General features: G+C 43.0%; 1 protein-coding gene across 2 annotated transcripts in view; it reads right to left on the reverse strand.

The window, feature by feature from the left end:
• Positions 1-22,140, reverse strand: part of mtss1 (MTSS I-BAR domain containing 1) — a 122,586-nt gene that overhangs the window by 17,524 nt on the left and 82,922 nt on the right. For both annotated transcript variants that reach the window (XM_024444790.2, XM_024444781.2), the window contains 4 exons: positions 7,327-7,484; positions 2,761-2,868; positions 2,441-2,538; positions 474-570 (listed from right to left, as the gene is read on the reverse strand). In XM_024444790.2, the coding sequence (XP_024300558.1) occupies positions 474-570; positions 2,441-2,538; positions 2,761-2,868; positions 7,327-7,484 (461 nt within the window). The remainder of the gene's footprint in view (positions 1-473; positions 571-2,440; positions 2,539-2,760; positions 2,869-7,326; positions 7,485-22,140) is intronic.

Consider the following 22,140-nt stretch of genomic DNA (forward strand, 5'->3'; position numbering starts at 1 on the left):
TGTCTAACATGAGTAACTCAGGTAGAGGAAGGGGGCCAGACAGAGCAAGGTCTTTCTTTTAAACTGTTCACTAGGGTTTTCAAATAAGTTTAAAGTTTATATTCAACAGTAGTCAAGTTAGGAAAGGGCAACAGACTGAACCTATGATGCCGTGGACTGAACATTTTAACATTTTATTTTTAAACACAAAACATACACATACAAACGACAACATCACACAAACATCAACTACATCACACCTGCCCAGACGCACATGCTCACATCTTCCAGCGCCCGCATCACTCTCTGCCATAATATTTCAAATGACTTCCAATTGAGCCCCCTGGGCAAAAGTGCAGCAATGGGACAATGATCGATGCATTTGGAAAAATTCAGCAGCCAAAATAATATTGGGTCTGTCACGCTTCTGCATTGAGATGACATGGAGCACTTCAGAAGGGAGCTGTGAAAGTGTAGACAGCTGTGTGGGTTACCTGTGCTGATTCCATGGAGGGTGGGCGGAGGTGAATGCCATCCAAAGAGGAGGTGATGGAGTCCAGAGAGGGGACGTGCCTCACAGAGTTGTAGTTACTGAGAGAGCAAGAGAGAGCAAGAGAGTGAGCGGGGAAAAAGTGTGTGTGGGAGAGAGCGCAAATTAATGAAAAAGAACAGGAAAAAAAATTAAGAAAAAAGAGGGAGAGACAACCAGACATGAAAAACCTGCGCCATTTCTTCTGAAACTGAGCCAAACGACAGTGAGTGAGGTAAACTTCTGATCATTTGAATCTGTTTTGGTGCACTATTCAAGCTCAATCTGTTTTGCTGCCCTATTCAAGCTCAGACATAACATAGCCTAGAACACAAAATCCACAAAGAAAAATCACAGCAGACATAAGTCACTTAGCCAACTCAACTGGGGGTGTGCCCCAAGCCACTACAACTATCTTGAACGGGTACTATAGTAAGGCTACATCCCAAATGGCACCCTATTCCCTATATCAGGGCTCTCCAACCCTGTTGCTGGAGAGCTACCATCCTGTAGGTTTCGGTTCCATCCCTCTAGCACACCCAATTCTAATAATTAGCTAATTGATTAGCTGAATCAGGTTAGTTAGATTTGAGGTTGGATCGGAATCTGAAAGGACAGTAGCTTTCCATGAACAGGTTTGGAGAGACCTGCCCTATATAGTGTACTACTTTTGCCCACTGGTCAAAAGTAGTGCACTATGTAGGAAATAGGGTGCCACCTGGGATACTAAATGTGTGAATGCACTCATGGATGTTGGTGTCCATGCTAATCGTTAAAATAGAAAGCCTGTCCTCTTTCATGGTCTAAATGCTCTGCTACATCAACACCACAGGTTTTGACCGGCAGTAGTAGATGCTTAAGTGGAAACTGAGCTTGTTCCAGAGATCACACTATACTGGAAATGACCGTTCTATATGACTATACTATACGGCTAGCTCGCTACTGTTGCTCGGTGGCAAATGTTTAAACCGTTGTTTGGTGTACATTATAGAAGTCGTGTCACCTTCGGCCCAGCAAATAATGTAATGAATGTCATAAGATACATCAATTACAATAGAGCACATATCAACACATTCAAATACACTGATAGACAGTTGTGTGCTTTTAGAGGAGGGTTCAGCTATGGTGCACTTGGGGGTTTGTTCTGCCTTGGCTCATTTAATTTGAGCGCTCCTTATGATGACTTGAGGTTTAGGCCTAGTCATTTCCCCCCACTGGTCTGCTAATCCTTCTAGCATGTGTGTATTATGGAGGCCGTCCTCCTTCTACCCCAATCACCACCTGGGGGGGGATGCGTTTTGGCTGTGGCCTGGACAACCAGTAGACTCAACACACACACACCAAACACACACAGGCAATGGGATACTGACACAGCCAGGAACGCGTGTGCATGTGTGCGTGCGTGCCTTTGCGAGATTGCATGTGTTCTGTGCATGCTCTGTGTGTGTGTGTGCCAGGATGGTAAAAGAGACAAGACACCACGCATGTTTTTCTTCAGTTCCCTTGGCTCAACTTCCCTTGTCAACATTTTACTTTACTCAGTCGTCTGCGCTCTTCATCACCCCTCCCTCCATCCCTCTCCAAGGCTGCATCCCAAATGGCACCCCATTGAACCCTGTTACGGGAGCACACTTCCTAAGTTGGCTCCAGTCTGTGCGATAGCACAGACACACTGAACTTCACTTAGCTGCTGCTACTATCCATTTGATACAGTTTTGCTTCCTGCACACTTCACCCTTCTTCCCCTCCTCCCACTTTGCCTATTTGGTGAGCTCTCTAAAATGTCAAGATGGCCCCAATGCAGTGTCAAAGGCAGCACATTTGGTGTGAAGCAGTGTGTGTGTGCCAATATATCTACCTGAGTATATTGTGTAGAGTGTGTGTGTGTGTGTGTGCGCATGTTTATGCATGCATGTGTGTGGGTTTAGCTACCCGCTGATGCTGCTCGTGCGGGACAGTGTGTTGCTGGGGGAGGCAGGGGGTGTCTGGTAACTGTAGCTGTAGTCTGATCCCTTCAGATCCAGGATCACCTGTTCAGAAGTAGGGAGAAAAAGAGTTTCAATGTGAGAGAATGAGAATATGGATAAGTGGGAGTTTCTAACACCGCATGAGAGTACGTGATTAAGTGCATTTGTGAAGGTATATTGATGTCAGTGTGTGTGTGGCATGAACAAGTGTGTGTGTCCACGTCTTTTTTGGTGAAAATATGTCTGTGTCAAGTGTTCTGCTTGTGTAAGAATCATCCATCGAACCTGTTCACTGGCCGGGGGTAGTTTGCTGGGCTCGGCCGTCAGGGTGCTCAGGTCTTCCAGGATGGTCTGCAGGTGGGTCACCTCTCCGAGCATGCTGATCTCATGATCCTGCACACAAACAACCACAGAACCCAGATCAGATCAGACACACAACCAATCACCAAAAATCAGTCATCCCTATCCACAGATCCCAAATAAGTTCACAGACACACAAATCACCCCTAACCATATATTCCAGGTCAGTTTACCCAATTTCCTCAATCCTTAGGGGATGGAAATACAATTGATGACCAAAAGTTTACATACACCAGCCAAACACATTTAAACTCAGTTTTTCACAATTCCTGACATTTAATCCTAGTAAACAGTCCCCGTCTTAGGTCAGTTAGGATCACCACTTTATTTTAAGAATGAGAAATGTCAGAATAATAGTACAGAGAATGATTTATTTCAGCTTTTATTTCTTTCATCACATTCGCAGAGGGTCAGAAATATACATACACTCAATTAGTATTTGGTAGCGTTGCCTTTAAATTGTTTAACTTGGGTCAAATGTTTCAGGTAGCCTTCCACAAGCTTCCCACAGTAAGTTGGGTGAATTTTGACCCATTCTTCCTGACAGAGCTGGTGTAACAGTCAGGTTTGTAGGCCTCCTTGCTCGCACATGCTTTAACAGATCTGCCCACAAATGTTCTATAGGATTGAGGTCAGGGCTTTGTGATGGCCACTTCAATACCTTGACTTTGTTGTCCTTAAGCCATTTTGCCACAACTTTAGAAGTATGCTTGGGGTCATTGTCCATTTGGAAGACCCATATGCGACCACCTGACTGATGTCTTGAGATGTTACGTCAATTTATCCACATAATTTTCCCTCCTCATGATGCCATATATTTTGTGAAATGCATCCCTCCTGCAGCAAAGCACCCCACAACATGATGCTTCCACCCACGTGCTACACGGTTGGGATTATGTTCTTCGGCTTGCAAGCCTCCCCCTTTTCCTCCAAACATAATGGTCATTATCACCAAACAGTTCAATTTTTTGTTTCATCAAACCAGAAGACATTTCTCCAAAAAGTATGATCTTTGTCCCAATGTGCAGTTGCAAACCGTAGTCTGGATTTGTTATGACGGTTTTGGAGCAGTGACTTCGTCCTTGCTGAGCAGCCATTCAGGTTATGTCAATATAGGACTCATTTTACTGTGGATATAGGAACTCTGCCTAGAAGGCCAGCATCCCGGAGTCTCCTCTTCACTGTTGATGTTGAGACTGGTGTTTTGTGGGTACTATTTAATGAAGCTGCCAGTTTAGGACTTGTGAGCCAACTGTTTCTCAAACTAGACAGTCAAATGTACTTGTCCTCTTGCCCAGTTGTGCACCGGGGCCTCCCACTCCTCTTTCTATTCTGGTTAGAGCCAGTTTACCCGATTCTGTGAAGGAAGTAGTACACAGCGCTGTACGAGATCTTCAGTTTCTTGGCAATTTCTCGCATGGAATAGCCTTCATTTCTCAGACTGACGAGTTTCAGAGGAAAGTCTTTGCTTCTGGCCATTTTGAGCCTGTAATCAAACCCTCAAATTCTGATGCTCCAGATACTCAACTAGTCTAAAGAAGGCCAGTTTTATTGCTTCTTTAAACAGAACAGTTTTCAGCTGTGCTAACATAATTGCAAAAGGGTTTTCTAATGATCAATTAGCCCTTTAAAATGATAAACTTGGATTAGCTATCACAACATGCCATTGGAACACGGGAGTGATGGTTGCTGATAATGGGCCTCTGTAGATTTTTAAAAATCAGCCATTTCCAGCTACAATAGTCATTGACAACATTAACAATGTCTACACTGTATTTCTGATCAATTTGATGTTATTTTAAATGGACCAAAAAAAATGCTTTTCTTTCAAAAACAAGGAACATTCTAAGTGACGCCATATTTTTGAACGGTAGTGTATGGTTTCTCCATTTTATTTTTTCCTGGTTTTCAAATGGTTGTTTTTCCACTCAAAATTATAATTCATAATATAAAATTATAGTTCATAGAGGAACAACGAAAACTGATGTTTTCAGTCCATGTCAATGCATCTGAAGACAATCTTTTTTAGGTCTAGAGGAAAAACATCAAGATCTTTTGTGTAATTCTCCTTTAATTGTGCATATGGCAATTTAAAGATGGCCCATGCAGAAATCGGTCCACCATTTCCTGGTTGCTAAAATTTTAATAGTCCTCCTATTTTCAGTTTGTGTGACAAAACAAGTATAGTGTAGAGAATCATTGTCCAATTTAAACCACTGTGAAATATATTTTCCATAACAAAACATATTGTATTTCTGTTTGAAGCCAGTGTACAAAACTGAAAGTTATTAACTCAGCAAAAAAATTAAAGTCCACTGTCAACCGCGTTTATTTTCAGCAAACTTAACATGTATAACTATTTGTATGAACATAAGACGCAGCAACAGACAAACTGAACAAGTTCCACAGACATTATTACATTTGTTCGTCACATGTGTCCCTGAACAAAGGGGGGGGTCAAAATCAAGAGTAACAGTCAGTATCTGGTGTGGCCACCAGCTGCATTAAGTACTTCAGTGCGCCGCCTTCTCATGGACTGCACCAGATTTGACAGATCTTGCTATGAGATTTTACCCCAACTCTTCCACCAAGGCACCTGCAAGTTCCCAGACATTTCTGGGGGGAATAGTCCTAGCCCTCACCCTCCGATCCAACAGGTCCCAGACGTGCTCAATGGGATTGAGATCCGAGCTCTTCGCTGGCCATGGCAGAACACTGGCATTCCTGTCTTGCAGGAAATCACGCACAGATGTGGCGAGCAGTATGGCTGGTGGCATTGTCATGCTGGAGGGTCATGTCAGGATGAGCCTGCAGGAAGGGTACCACATGAGGGAGGAGGATGTCTTCCCTGTAACGCACAGCGTTGCGATTGCCTGCAATGACAAAAAATCATCTGACTCCGTCTGATGATGCTGTGACACACCACCCCAGACCATGACGGACCCTCCACCTCCAAATCGATCAAGCTCCAGAGTACAGGCCTCGGTGTAATGCTCATTCCTTCGACGATAAACACGAATCCAACCATCACCCCTGATGAGACAAAACCGCAACTCAGTGAAGAGCACTTTTTGCCAGTCCTGTCCAGCGACGGTGGGTTTGTGCCCATAGGCGACGATGTTGACAGTGATGTCTAGTGAGGACCTGCTTCACAACAGGCCTACAAGCCCTCAGTCCAGTCTTTCTCAGCCTATTGCGGACAGTCTGAGCACTGATGGAGGGATTGTGCATTCCTTGTGTAACTCGGGCAGTTGTTGTTGCCGTATTTTTACAAAGTATCATCGAAAGACAGGGTTCTGAAAGAGGGTTTATTTTTTTGCTGAGTCTAAAATTTAAAATTGGAAGCATAGAAATAGAGTTTACAGAACAGATCTACTGCTTCTTAGACTTGCTTTCAATGAGAATGATAGATCTTTAATAACTCACTGTGTATGTGAATGTTGTGGGGTTGCCCAAAAAGTTACATATTGCAGCTTCAAATATGCATCTAGTGAGTAACTGGGCCGGTCTAGTGATGGTTTTGTACTGCTGCTGCTCATTTCATGGCAAAGTTTGCCAATTAGTTATGAATGATATACTTCTGCCAGGTAAGCCATCTTTGCAGTTAACATTTAAATTAGGTTTTGGGGAAAGTATCTCTGTCAACCCAAAACACTTATCAAATCAACTGGCTACACACGGAGTAATGGAAAAACGTGCACACCACACAGACAGGAGCAATATTGCAGATAATTGACAGATAGTGTTAGCCACTATTGGCTTAAAAAGCCAAACTTAACAGGGTTGTGATAATGTCAATGTTGCGTTGATTAGATAGTAGCTGGGAGCTTGTGGTGTCTGATACTTATGAGATTTGTCCATGACAGTTTTGTGGTGGAAAACGTGAAAATTGCATGTACTTTCAGAATTGTTTGACGAGCTACTCATAGGTGGTCTGCGAGCTACTGGTAGGTCGCGATTGACCTGTTGGGAGAACCTGGCCTAGGCTAACCAATTCTAAATGGCGCTAGCAGTTCAAAGTAGGGTCATCACGAGTTACCACAGCCACAGTTATAAACCCTGCCTATTTCTATAATTTTTCTAAAAAAAATTTTTTTTTGAAACTGACCCTTAACCACACTGCTAACCTTATGCCTAACCCTCACCTTAAAAAAATCTATTTGGACTTTATGGCGGTGGTAACTAGTGACAACCGCAAAGTAGCCTAAGCAGAATATAGATGGCACAATTATTCCAAAACTGCAGTTCGTTGTTGGATTTCCCTACTTCAGTCAACTTTGAATTGTGATAAAACTGTCATCTTTTGGCAAGGAATTTAGCTCATCTATCCCATCAAATACGTTTTTATAGGCATTTATTTCTGTAGGCCTTAACGGGAGCTTGTGTGCGCACTCAGCACGCGTGTGTAGAGGGAGCGGTCCGAACACAATTGAGTGAGCGAAACAGAGGGGAAAGGGAATTTAGGGAGAAGAACAGTGTGATGCTACTCACCAGCACGGGTTTGAGCATGCTGACAAAGGAGCAGTAGCGGCCCCTCTCCTCGATGAGCGCACGGCACGCGGCCCTCTTCTCAGTCTCCTCCAGCACAGCATACCGTACGTTCACATCCTGCAGGGCGCTGTCCAACTGCCCGCGCACCTCATCCTTCCCTGATGAAGCATAGGAGGGGAACCAAAGATGTCAGGCAAAGCAGAGGGCTACAAGACAGGTACACAAAGCCAGTGGGCTGCTATAGCAAGTCAACAAACCCAGGATAGAAAACAATGCCCCATGCCCGAAACACATCTGTTGGGAGGGGGGCCAATCTGTCCTCACAACTTATTGAATAATATACAAATATTTTAAGACCAACTTTCCTTCCCTTTCTAATTGCAGTCTTATTTCCCCCAAACCTTTAAAGTAAAATTCAGACCACAATTGAAGAACTGTAAAAAGAGGCTGGCCATATAGTAGAGTGGCTGCCATAACATACTTTAACCACTAGATGGAAGTATAACATTGATATTTCCCGGCGGGTGTAGAGGTCTAAATAAAGACGTTACCACATCAGCGTCGTTACAGCCTCCTCTCCTCCTCAGCTGTTATGTCAGCGTGCTCTCTGGGGAGACGCATGCTGCAAGCCTGTCAAGAGGTGGTGGACACTGGTATTTGGGTTCACTGGGCCAGAGTGAAGGCCAACAGCGTGCAGCCTGAAGGCTGTGTGTGTGTTGAAGAATGCTGTGTGTGGTATGCAGGGGTCTTTAAAGAGACAACAAGGGGTGTGTGCCTGCCTACTCATCTCAGTTCAGCTGCCATGGAAAGAGGTTCCACATACAGTTGTCTGACGCGTGCACACACACACACACCTTAATACCTCAAACACACACCTATAATGCCTAACAAACACACATGCACTTACCAATTACATAACACATCTACACAGTATAACACACACACACAATATGCTAACTGAATCCACTACTAGAGTACCTGAGATTGCAGTACCTTATGATAAGCTATAGACCACACTATCTACCAAGAGAGCTCTCATCTATATTATTCGTATCATCGAGAGTATTCTGACAGGTTGCATCACCACCCGGTATGGCAACTGCTCAGCGCAACAGAGGGTAGTGCGTACGGCCCAGTACATCACTGGGGCCAAGCTTCCTGTAATCCATGACCTATATAATAGGCGGTGTCAGAGGAAAGCCCATACAATTGTCAGAGACTCCAGTCACGGCACCAGAGCATCAAGTCTAGGACCAAAGTCTCCTTAACAACTTCTACACACAAGCCATAAGACTGCTGAACAATTAATGAAATGACCACCGGACTATTACATTGATGACCCCCCCCATTTGTTTTGTACACTGCTGCTTTTTTTAAGTGGCTCCCATTTTGGCTGTAGTGTTTTCATGCACGTGGATGAGAGCACATTCTTTGTTGTTTATCTCCGGTAAAGACAATAAAGATTCTCCGTCTTAAATTTTATTGTTTATTTACGCATTAGGGTACCTGAGGTTTGATTCTAAACAGAGTTTTTGGGGATATAAAGAAGGACATTATCGAACAAAAGGACCATTTATGATGTAGCTGGGACCTTTTGGAGTGGCAACAGAAGATGATCTTCAAAAGGTAAGGCATTTATTATATCGCTATTTCTGAATTTCGTGGCGCACCTGCCTGGTTGAAAAATGTTTTTCATGCTTTTGTATGCGGGGCGCTGTCCTCAGATAATCGCATGGTGTGCTTTCGCTGTAAAGCCTTTTTGAAATCTGACACAGCGGCTAGATTAACAAGAAGTTAAGCTTTATTTTGATGTATGACATTTGTATTTCAATGAATCTTAAATATTTCTATTTATGTATTTTGAATTTCGGGCTCCGCAATTTCACCGGTTGTTGTCGAGGTGGGTCGCTAGCGGAATGCCTGCACCAGAAAGGTTAAGGTCTACACTTGTTGCATTCACCCCCCACAATGCAGCAGCACACACAGAAATAAAATGAATAGATCAGGTTTGGTACCTTGGCAATTTGACTGGTAAACTCATGGGTACACTTGCAATGGATTCCTGGTATTGTGATGCAATAATTTCCATGATAATGTAGAATGTTCATTCAAATTATGTTAACCGATGTGGCTCACGCGATGGAAAGCATTTTTTGTAATGTCAGTTGAGGTGAATCATCAAATCACAGCACATATTGATGGGTACACTTCCTGCTTTTACCTTCTGCTTTGTTCCTATGGTTACACTCACAATGGCCACCAATTCAACCATTATGCCACCATTGATTTGAATGGGGATGCACCTTCTATTCCATCTATTTCTATGGCAGCAACTTATTATAGAGACCGCAGTCATTTGGGCTGGCCATCATCCAAAATTCCATAACCGTCACAGCCCTATTCACTTAGCAAGAAGACGTCGACAAAGGGGGTCGCCTCACTACTACACTACAGGGAGGAGTATGGAGGGAGTATGGTGTCAGGAAAACAAAAAACTCACTCAACGTCAACAAAACGAGATGATCGTGGACTTCAGGAAACAGCAAAGGGAGCACCCCCCTATCCACATCGATGGGGACAGCAGTGGAGAAGGTGGAAAGTTCCTCAGTGTACATATCAAACAAACAAACTGAAATGGTCCACGCACACAGACAGTGTGGTGAAGAAGGCGCAACAGCGCCTCTTCAACCTCAGGAGGCTGAAAAAATGTGGCTCGTCACTGAAAACCCTCTCTAACTTTTACAGGTCCAGAATTGAGAGCATCTGTTGGGCTGTATCACCGCCTGGCACGGCAACTGCACCGCCCACAACCGCAGGGCTCTCCAGAGGGTGGTGTGGTCTGCACAATGTATCACTGGGGGAAAACTACCTGCCCCCCAGGACACCTACAGCACCCGATGTCACAGAAGGTCAAAAAAGATCAAGGACAATAACCACCCCGAGTCACTGCCTGTTCACCGCGCTTCCATCCAGATGGCGAGGTCGGTACAGGTGCATCAAAGCTGGGAAAGAGGTAGAAGCTGTTTTTCAATCTCAAGGCCATCAGATTGTTAAACAACCAGCAATAGCACAGAGGTGGCTGCCTATCTACAGACTTGATATCATTGGCCACTTTAATGTTTACGTATCTCACATTGCTCATCTCATATGTATATACTGTATACGTCACTATCTATTCTTTACAATCTTAAGACTCACTGCTCATCCATATATTTTATACTTATATATAATATAGCCAGCTTTTTGGGTCGGTTTCTGGAATCAGTTCAAATGCGTTAAGTAGCCTAGTAGTTAGAACGTTGGGCCAGTAACCGAAAGGTTGCTAGATCAAATCTCCGAGCTGACAAGGTAAAAATCTGTCGTTCTTCCCCTGAACAAGGCAGTTAACCCACTGTTCCTAAGCCGTCATTGTAAATAAGAACTTGTTCTTAACTTCTTATCGCTGGGGGGCAGTATTGAGTAGCTTGGATGAAGAAGGTGTCCAGAGTAAACTGCCTGCTACTCAGTCCAGAAGCTAAGATATGCATATTATTAGTAGATTTGGATAGAAAACACTGAAGTTTCTATAACAGTTTGAATGACGTCTGTGAGTATAACAGAACTCATATGGCAAGCAAAAACCTGAGAAAAAAATACAATATACAGTGTAAAATTTGGTCCGATTGCACTTCCTACGGCTTCCACTAGATGTCAACAGTCTTTAGAACCTTGTTTCAGGCTTCGACGGCTGACATTTATTCCCTTCACACACACATATAACCCCTGTCTTTCTAGAGGACATGATCCTGAGCAGAAGTATGAAGGGCTTGAGATACCATGCATAGCCAATAACACCGCACATCAACTCCTCTGGGAGATGGAACTCTGGAGAACCTTGGAATTTTGGTGAAGTAACCAAAATTTAGCAAAGATGAGCGAACTTCTCCATTATAATTGTGCACTGCTTTTGACCAGGGCCCATAGGACTCTCGTCAAAAGTAGTGCATCAAGTAGGGAATAGGGTGCCATTTGGGATGTAGATGCAGCACGCCCTAAATCCAAACATCAGTCACAAAGATAAATGTTAACTGTTGTCAGCTGATGAATGAGATTGCACCCATTCTCTTGTCATTCAGAAGGATAAAAAAAAACTAGAAAACCATTCCCTTGCCAGTAGTCAACAGGGATCTCCCATTGCGAAGAGCCTTTTGCTGTGCCATGCTGGCTGGAAGAATGTATAGCCTATACAGAAAACTGTGCTGGTTGCTAATCCATGATGTGCTGCTACACAATCATAATGGAATAGGTTGTCATTGGGGGGACACACTTTATCTGAGAGCCATGAAGGTAAATCAGGGTTAAGGCACTGGGATGGATTGCACTCTCCAGAGAAGAGATATAGTCAGCTGCCCATGTTTATTTATGGCTGGGTCTTGTGTTGGGGATGTGAGGGATTTTAAACAGGGAGAGAAAAAGAGAGAGAGAGCAAATGGTGGAAATGGAGAGAGATGAAAAAGAGAGCATATATGTAAGTCCCAGAGAGTGGTGCTCAGACAGTGTACCTTGGATAATACCGTCCTGATCAGAAACCTATATCCCGGTTGTTCCCAAAATGCTTGGGCTTGGTGAAACCTTGGGTGTGTATTCAGATTTTCGATCCAGATCTTCAGCCGTGATGGAAGTTGACAATATTTATTCTTGCATGATGTTTCAGTGAATAATGTCCAATGAAAACATAGGCTTTTTTCAATAAATAGTAGAGTGCCATATTGACAGCTGGAGTGTGATTGTATTCACATGGGGACTTTCAAGAGTATGTTGGTGATGATCCTGCAAAGTTAACTGGAACAAACGTTTCATAAACACACTTCTATTAAACCAATACATTTCCATGAACCCTTTACACTTGTACCGTATACTGTTTGATAATAGCAGATTTGAACACAGGTAAGTGCCTAAATTGGAACACAGTGGCTGTACAATAACATGATATAAATAACAGCAGAGCTCATCTTCTCTTCACAGAGCTGTATGGGTTTTGACTGACAGCCGTTCCGAACTTGAGCACTGCGCGCAACAAGAAGTTGCCTCCATCCCTCCAGCTAATTGGGGAACTTTTGCAAATGTTTTGTTGTCTGATTGGGGTAAATGCTGTAAATTAAGGAGGACTCAACGTAGACATTGAGGAATTTAATGAATACAGATTTGATCTCATACAACCAAGCCAAACACCCCAAATGTATCAAAATGTGCACTTCACATAAAACTATTGCCATATACAGTGTCAATGTTTATGATCACAAGATGGCATGTCATACCCTGGGCAATTATCAATAAAATTTGCCGCAGAACTCCCACGCGAATCCACTCAACTCCATTCTATGCGCATCAAAATAATGATCCGTTTCTCTGAATTGCCACATGAAAGTCTAACAATGCTGACCAAACCGGACCCTCGCGTTATTTTACCTGAAATGCACAAGGTCCTCTATTTCGACAATTAATTCACAGATAAAAGGGAAAACAGAGTTCGTTTCTAGTAATCTCTCCTCCTTCAGTCGTCTGCGTCGGACTTTATGACGGTTGGCAACCAACTTTAAGGTGCATTACCACCACCACCAACTGGACTGGAGTGTGGACTTAAGTTAATCTTTCAAATCACCCACTTGGGTATATCCTCCTAAAAACCAATGAGGAGATGGAAGAGGTGGGACTTGCAGCGCATCAAAAATAGAACCAAGTTCTATTTTAGCACCTGGCTACGTAGACGCTCGTGAGCAGTTTGGGTGAAATTAGTGAATAACATGCATGTGTACATTTTATTTTGAAACACTTGAGCATGAATCCCTGCCCCAGAACCAGTTCCTGCCACAGGGCACCATCTGCTTCTCCAAACTTGAAACGTTCGCAAAGCCTATGTATGCCAGGTTGTAAAGCGGATTGGTGTGCTTAATTTCACATAGTATCTCCCCGTTTTAAACCTTGTTATTCTGTTTCATGACTACTGAACACAACCCAGGTTTATATGGCTGTGACTCACTCACTCAACATGGGGAAGTTGTCATGAATGGCCCAGGAGTAGCTTATCAGATTTAAAATGGCGAAACAGGTTCAACCATCAAGGGCAGGACCTGTACTGTAAAACCACAGCAGTATGCCTCTACTCATGTAAAAAGATTGTCCCCATGATGTCATTCTTCCACCCTCTCACGCATCGCCAGAGACTTTGTTTTAGAGAATTTGTCAGTAAACTACGTGTGTGGCGTCATGTGGGTTTACTGGTGTCAATGTTGTTAAGAGTGCCCCATAGTGGCGGTGGGGTTATGGTATGGGCAGGCATAAACTACGGACAACGAACACAATTGCATTTTATCGATGGCAATTTGAACGCACAGAGATACCGGGATGAGATCCTGAGGCCCACTTGTTGTGCCATTCATCCACCGCCATCACCTCATGTTTCAGCATGATAATGCACGGCCCCATGTCGTACACAATTCTTCGTACACAATTCTTGAAATAAGAAAATGTCCCAGTTCTTCCATTGCCTACATACTCACCAGACATGTCACCCATTGAGCATGTATGGGATGCTTTGGATCGGCGTGTTCCTGTTCCCGCCAATATCCAGCCACTTCGCACAGACATTGAGTGGGACAACATTCCACAGGCCAAAATCATCATGAGGCAAATGGTAACACCAGATACTGACTGGTTTTCTGATCCACACCCCTATTTTCTTTTTAAGGTACACATATATATATATATCTTACACTGTATACAAATTTGTGGATGCCGCCATTTCAGCCACACCCGTTGCTGACAGGTGAACAAAATCGAGCACACAGCCATGCAATCTCCATAGACAAACATTGACAGTAGAATGGCCTGACTGAAGAGCTCATATATTTTCAACATGGCACCGTCATAGGATGACACCTTTCCAACAAGTCAGTTTGTAAAATGTCTGCCTTGCTAGAGCTGCCCGGTCAACTAAGTACTGTTATTGTGAAGTGTAAACATCATGGCGCAACAGCAGCTCAGCTGCGAAGTGGTAGACCACACAAGCTCACAGAACAGGACCTCCAAGTGCTGTAGCGTGTAAAATCCGTATGTCCTCAGTTGCAACACTCTCTACCGAGTTCCAAACTGCGTCGGCAAGCAACGTCAGCACAATAACTGTCATGTGCAACGCCAAGCATCAACTGGAGTGGTGTAAAGCTCGCTGCCATTGGACTCTGGAGCAGTGGAAACGCATTCTCTGGAGTGATGAATCACGCTTCACCATCTGGCAGTCTGATGGACGAAGCTGGGTTTGGTGGATGCCAGGATAAAGCTACCTGCATAGTGCCAACTGTAAAGTTTGGTGGAGGAGCTATAACGTTCTGGGGCTGTTTTTCATGATTTAGGCCCTTTAAGATTTCCCTTCACTGGAACTAAGACAACCGCATACAATGACATTCTAGACAATTCTGTGATTCCAACGTTGTGGCAAAAGGGGAAGGCCCTTACTTGTTTCAGCATGACAATGCCCCCGTGCATAAAGCGAGGTCCATACAGAAATGGTTTGTCGAGTTCGGTGTGGAAGAGCTTGACTGGCCTGCACAGAGCCCTGACCTCAAGCCCATCGAACACCTTTGGGATGAAAAGGAATGCCGACAGCGAGCCAGGCCTAAACACCCAACATCATTGCCCAGCCTCACTAATTCTCTCGTGGCTGCATGGAAGCAAGTCCCTGCAGCAATTTTCCAACATATAGTGGAAATCCTTCCCAGAAGAGTGGAGGCTGTTATAGCAGCAAAGGTGGGACCAACTCCATATTAATGCCCATGATTTTGGAGATGTTCAAGTGTCCACATACTTTTGGTCATGTAGTGTATATGTGACCAACAGATGCATATCTGTATTCCTGGTCATGTGAAATCCGTAGATTATGGCCTAATGAATTTATTTCAATCAACTGATTTCCTTATATGAGCTGCAACTCAGTAGAATCAGACATTTTTGCATGTAGAATTTTTGTTCAGTATAGTTACAAAAGCATGTAAAAATGCTTATATGCTTTAACCCTTTACACTTGTGGGAATTGGCCTATATGGATAGGGCTAAATTGAAACGTTTCTTAAAGAAGAAATATGAAATGCATAAGCATGGCAGCAATTGAAAGGGAACAGTTTAGAGACCATGTTCTCAACTTTGGTCTAATCATTTCCCCATAACATTTCACCTGACTCCAGACTAAATCCAGACATTACACTTAAGATTGTTTGTGCATTCTACATTTACTGTACTTGTCGCCGTATTTGTTGATAACGAAATCTGAAAAACCTTGGGACACATTCAGTAATAAGAATAATCCTGGAAAATGTTGGGTAGGTGCAACATAATACAAAACAATGACAAGGGTTTGAGTGAAGACTAATTAGTGTCTCCAAGTGGCCACACACCTCTCCAAAGTCCGCAGTTCCTAAGTCATTTCAATGCACTTTTATAATTCAAAGTAGTCTTTAACAATAAGGTGCTACTTTGAGCACTCCTAGCTGTCTCGTTAAGGAACTAGAGTACACTTGTAGTTGTTTTTTGTTTTGAACATAACACTGCATCACCGCCATTATACAATTACTGTTTACACAATCCAAAAACGTCCCATTTTATAAATTGCAATCTGGGTCAGGTGGGCTTTATTTGAAAGCTTGTTCTATTGCCAACATGGCTAGTTAGGTTCTAAAATATGATCTTAGTGTTACATGCTGACCACACCACTTGCGTCGCAAAATAAATAAATTGACCTTGTGCATTTCAGGTAAAATAACAACCGTGTTTATATCCCAGGACAAATTAGCTAGCAATAGCAAGCTAGCTAGCTAAATTGCCGTGAATGTTTCATGCGTCACGCTGTCAAATTCCACGTGACCCTGTGCCACCAGAGCCTCTGGGTTCGCGCACAGGCTCTGTCACAGCCGGACGCGACCGGGAGGTCCATGGGGCAACGCACAATTGGCCTAGAGTCATCCGGGTTAGGCTGGAAGGGATATTCTTGTATCATCACGCACTAGCGACTCCTGTGGCAGGCCGGGCGCAGTGCCCGCTAACCAGGTCGCCAGGTGCACGGTGTTTCCTCCGACACATTGGTGTGGCTGGCTTCCGGGTTGGATGTGATCTGTGTTAAGAAGCAGTGCGGCTTGGTTGGGTTGTGTTTCGGAGGACGCATGGCTTTTGACCTTCGTCTTTCCCGAGCCCGTACGGGAGTTGTAGCGATGAGACAAGATAGTAACTACTAACAATTGGATACCATGAAATTGGGGAGAAAAGGGGGTAAAATTCAACAACAAAAAAATCCACGTGACCGCATATTCACGGTAACTAAGCTTCTCCAAAACTGCACTCTGATACCGCTGAGTAGCCTACCAAACTTGCCAGTCACTAATGGCATGGTACTCAGCGATCTATTGTCCCTCTAATCACTCTGACATCAATGCAATCGGAAATTAAATCCGTCACTTCACGAGAGCCCATGAGCTCATGTTGCGCAACAATTTTATAGGCCATGTGCAATTGTGTGAGAAAACAGTTTTGATGGCCTCTATTAAAAAGAGGATCCCATCAGCTTTCTATAGGCAGACAGATACATCGTTGTAGCCTATTCCTGCTTCTGACAAACCTTTCAGCAGGGTTCTGGTGGACTGTGTTGGTCATTTCCCCAAAACCACCATGTGTGCTTGCAACTCATTTCCCTGAGGCCATTCCACTCAGGAAGATCACGTCTCCCAGCATTGTTAAGGCCCGGGTGAAAATCTGTTCAACGTTTTAACCTTCCATGGGTAGTGCAATCGAACCAGGGTTCGAATTTCATGTCAAAAGTCTTCCTGCAAGTGCTATACAACAGATGGCTTCAACCCATTGCCCCTCTAGTGACGACCACCCAAAGTGTCAAGGTGATCTTGAGAGATTTCATTAGACTTTGAAGTCCACGTTGAGAGCTTACTGCTTTAAATTTGAGAAAGACTGGGATGAAGGGGTCCCTCGTGCTGTTTGCAGCACAGGAGCTTGTTTAGGAATCTCTCGGTTTTAGTCCGAATGAGCTCGTGTAGTTTGGACATCACGTCAGAGGTCCTTTGAGCTTGCTGAGAGAGAGGTTGGTGAAGGGCGACACCTTAAACACAAAATCAAATCTGTTGGAGCATGTTAGCGCTTGTTAGCGCGGTGGATGAAAAGGGAAAAGTGGTGGAAATCAGTGATTTCTGCCTGTAGCCACTGCTGTCACCGTGGACTATGGTCCTCAAGAGCACCAGGAAAGCCCAAATACCCTGTGAGATAGCTGAGTAACTTGAGTAGAGATCGACCGATTATGATTTTTCAACGCCGATACAGATTGGAGGACCAAAAAAAAGCTGATACCGATTATTTATTTGTAATAATGACAATTACAACAATACTGAATTAACACTTATTTTAACTTAATATAATACATCAATAAAATCAATTTAGCCTCAAGTAAATAATGAAACATGTTCAATTTGGTTTAAATAATGCAAAAACAAAGTGTTGGAGAAGAAAGTAAAAGTGCAATATGTGCTATGTGAGAAAGCTAACGTTTAAGTTCCTTGCTCAGAACATGAGAACATATGAAAGCTGGTGGTTCCTTTTAACATGAGTCTTCAATATTCCCAGGTAAGAAGTTTTAGGTTGAAGTTATTATAGGAATTATAGGCCTCTATTCCATTTTGTATTTCATTAACCTTTGACTATTGGATGTTCTTATTGGCACTTTAGTATTGCCAGTGTAACAGTATAGCTTCCGTCCCTCTCCTCGCTCCTCCCTGGGCTCGAACCAGGAACACAACAACAGCCACCCTCGAAGCAACGTTACCCATGAGCAAGGGAAACTACTAGAAGGCTCAGAGAGTGTGAAGTTTGAAACGCAATTAGCTCGCGCTAACTAGCTAGCCATTTCACTTCGCTTACACCAGCCTCATCTCGGGAGTTGATAGGCTTGAAGTCATAAACAGCGCAATGCTTGACGCACAACGAAGAGCTGCTTGAACTAATGTTTACGCGCCTCCTTCTGCCTACCACCACTCAGACAGATACTTCTATGCTCAGTCACATTATATGCAACGCATAGGACATGCTAGATAATATCTAGTAATATCATCAACCATGTGTAGTTAACTAGTGATTATGATTGTTTTTATAAGATAAGTTTAATGCTAGCTAGAAACCTTGGCTACCTGCATTCGCGTAACAGGCAGTCTCCTTGTGGAGTGCAACGAGAGAGAGGCAGGTCGTTATTGCGTTGGACTAGTTAACTGTAAGGTTGCAAGATTGGGTCCCCCGAGCCGACAAGGTGAAAATCTGTTGTGCTGCCCCTGAACAAGGCAGTTAACCCACTGTTCCTAGGCCATCATTGAAAATAAGAATGTGTTCTTAACTGACTTGCCTAGTTAAATAAAGGTATTTAAAAAAAAATATATATATTTTTTTTTAAATCGCCGCCCAAAAATACCGATTTCCGATTGTTATGAAAACATGAAATCGGCCCTAATTAATCTGCCATTCCGATTGATCGGTCGACCTCTACTCAATAGATTCTAAAAAACCCTCTGGCACACTTGTCTCCGGAGGAAAAAGGTGACATTGTTGAACTGCATTTTGAATATCAGGGTTTATTCTCAGATGTGCCAACTCCACAAATGTACTAGAGCATGACACTGATGTTGTGGACTCTGCCCCAATCAAACATGCTTATCGACTGAACCCTGAAAAGACCGAAGCTTTGCAGTGAGGTGGAGTTCATGCTTGAGCACCGCATTGCGCAACATGGCAGTCTGTGGAGTTCGCCCTGTATTTTAATACTTAAGGCAGATGGCTCTCTACGGTTTTGTTCTGAATTTCGGAAACTCAGTGCCTCTACTAAGTTGGACTCCTACCCTTTCGAGGTCGACCATTGTGTGGACCGTGTTTGCGCTGCTAAGTACATTAGCAAGTTCAACCTGCTGAAGGGATATTGGCAGGTCCCTCTAACTGAGCACGCCAAAGAATTGTGTGCTTTTGTATAATGCTTGATAGTTTGTTTTCCTATCTTTGTCTTCCATTCAGGTTACAAAATGCTAAGAACCTTTTGGTCTCTGCAATGGTGCTAGCTGCTCCGTATTTCTGTTGTCCATAGGTTTTGTACACCAATGCCAGCGATGTAGGAGCAGGGGCTGTGCTCCTACAGAAAAACAATAACAATTGAGCACCCTATGGGGTACTTTTCAAAGCAAGTTTTGTTGTGGGTCCTTCCAAGGGGATGAGAGTTATAGAAATGTATGTGATTTTACCTATGTTTTTCAAACTTCAGAATTTTAGGCAGCAAAAAAGAAAATAAATATATATTATGCACAGTAAATCAAATAAGGTGGCTTTTTTGTCTTGTATTTAATTGTTGACAGTTAGTAGACACCATGTTTATATTGGAGAACGCAAAGCATTCAAGTTGATAATGTTGTGAGATGGAAATTATTTTCTGTTTGATGTGAGCAAACTTGTCTAACAAAAATATAGGATATAGTTGTCTTATGGGGAAGGTGTTACAGGCTCTGGTATTCACATTTTTATTTTGAGGTTGGAAGTTAGCACATGGGGCGCACCGTTTGGTGTCACCTCGTTATGTGTTACACCTGTGCTGGTTTGTCATCTCATTAGTGGGAAGGGGTTTCACCTGTGCTGGCCCAGGTGATATTTAAGTGGCTGGCCTAGTGGCCGGCCTAATGCCCCAGCTGCCTTGAGGGATGTGGAGGGTTAACAACTTTAGTTGGCTCTCTATTTGATTTCTAGACAAACAGTCTTATCTGATCTTCCTGGTTTTAATTTTGTTTGCCTGTTCTTGTGCAAATAGTGTGGCCGCTCATGGTGGGCGTCTTAGGTATATTTCCGATTTCAAGTTTTCATAATCAGTAATCGGCATTTTTGGACACCGATCATGGCCGATTACATTGCACTCCACGAGGGGACTGCGTGGCAGGCTGACTACCTGTTATGCGAGAGCAGCAAGGAGCCAAGGTAAGGTGCTAGCTAGCATTAAACGTATCTTATAAAAAACAATCAATCATAATCACTAGTTAATCACTAGTTAATCACTATCACTCCACATGGTTGATATTACTAGTTTATCTAGCGTGTCCTGCGTTGCATATAATCGATGCGGTGCATGTTAATTTATCATTGAACCACAGCCCACTTTGCCAAACGGGTGATTTAACAAGCGCATTAGCAAAAGAAAGCACTGTTGTTGCACCAATGTGTACCTAACCATAAACATCAATGCCTTTCTTAAAATCAATACACAAGTATATTTTTTTTTTTAAACTGCATATTTCTGTTCTGTGCAAGCAGAGTCAGGGTATATGCAGCAGTTTGGGCCGCCTGGCTCGTTGCGAACTGTGAAGATGATTTCTTCCTAACAAAGACTGCCAACTTCGCCAAACGGGATGATTTAACAAAAGTGCATTTGCGAAAAAAGCATAATCGTTGCACGAATGTACCTAACCATAAACACCAATGCCTTTCTTAAAATCAATACACAGAAGTATATATTTTTAAACCTGCATATTTAGTCAACAAATTCATGTTAGCAGGCAATATTAAACTAGGGAAATTGCGTCACTTCTCTTGCGTCCATTGCACGCATAGTCAGGGTATATGCAATAGTTGGGCCGCCTGGCTCATTGCGAACTAATTTGCCAGAATTTTACGTAATTATGACATAACATTGAAGGCTGCGTGATGTAACAGCAATATTTAGACTTCTGGATGCCACCCGTTAGATAAAATACAGAACGGTTCTGTATTTTACTGAAAGAATAAAGGTTTTGTTTTGGAAATTATAGTTTCTGGATTTGACCATATTAATGACCTAAGGCTTGTATTTCTGTGTGTTATTATGCTCTAATTAAGTCTGATTTGATAGAGCAGTCTGACTGAGCGGTGGTAGGCAGCAGAAGGCTTGTAAGCATTCATTCAAACAGCACTTTCCAATGCTTGAAGCACAGCGCTTTTTGCTTCAAGCATTGCGCTGTTTATGACTTCAAGCTTATTAACTCCCGAGATTAGGCTGGTGTAACCGATGTGAAATGGCTAGCTAGTTAGCGGGGTGCGCGCTAACAGCGTTTCAAACGTCACTCATTCTGAGACTTGGAATAGTTGTTCCCCTTGCTCTGCAAGGGCAGCGGCTTTTGTGGAGCGATGGGTAACTGAGGGTGGCTGTTGTCGATGTGTTCCTGGTTCGAGCCCAGGTAGGGGTGAGGAGAGGGACGGAAGCTATACTGTTACACTGGCAATACTAAAGTGCCTATAAGAACGTCCAATAGTCAAAGGTATATGAAATGCAAATGGTAGAGAGAAATAGTTCTATAATACCTATAATAACCTCAACCTAAAACTTCTTACCTGGGAATATTGAACACTCATGTTAAAAGAAACCACCAGCTTTCATATGTTCTCATGTTCTGAGCAAGGAACTTAAACGTTAGCTTATTTACATGGCACATATTGCACTTTCACTTTCTTTTCCATCACTTAGTTTTTGCATTATTTAAAACAAATTGTACATGCTTCATTATTTATTTGAGGCTAAATTGATTTGATTAATGTATTATATTAAGTTAAAATAAGTGTTCATTCAGTATTGTAATTGTCATTATTACAATAAATAAATACTTTTTAAAGCATTTTATTTTAATTTTTAAATCGGCCGATTTAAATCGGTATTGGCATTTTTTGGGGCCTCAAATAATCGGTACCTGCGTTGAAAAACCATAATCGGTCGACCTCTAGTCTTAGGTACCAGTTGTT

This window comes from Oncorhynchus tshawytscha, linkage group LG02 (genome assembly GCF_018296145.1).
Source record: "Oncorhynchus tshawytscha isolate Ot180627B linkage group LG02, Otsh_v2.0, whole genome shotgun sequence".
NCBI lineage: Eukaryota > Metazoa > Chordata > Actinopteri > Salmoniformes > Salmonidae > Oncorhynchus > Oncorhynchus tshawytscha.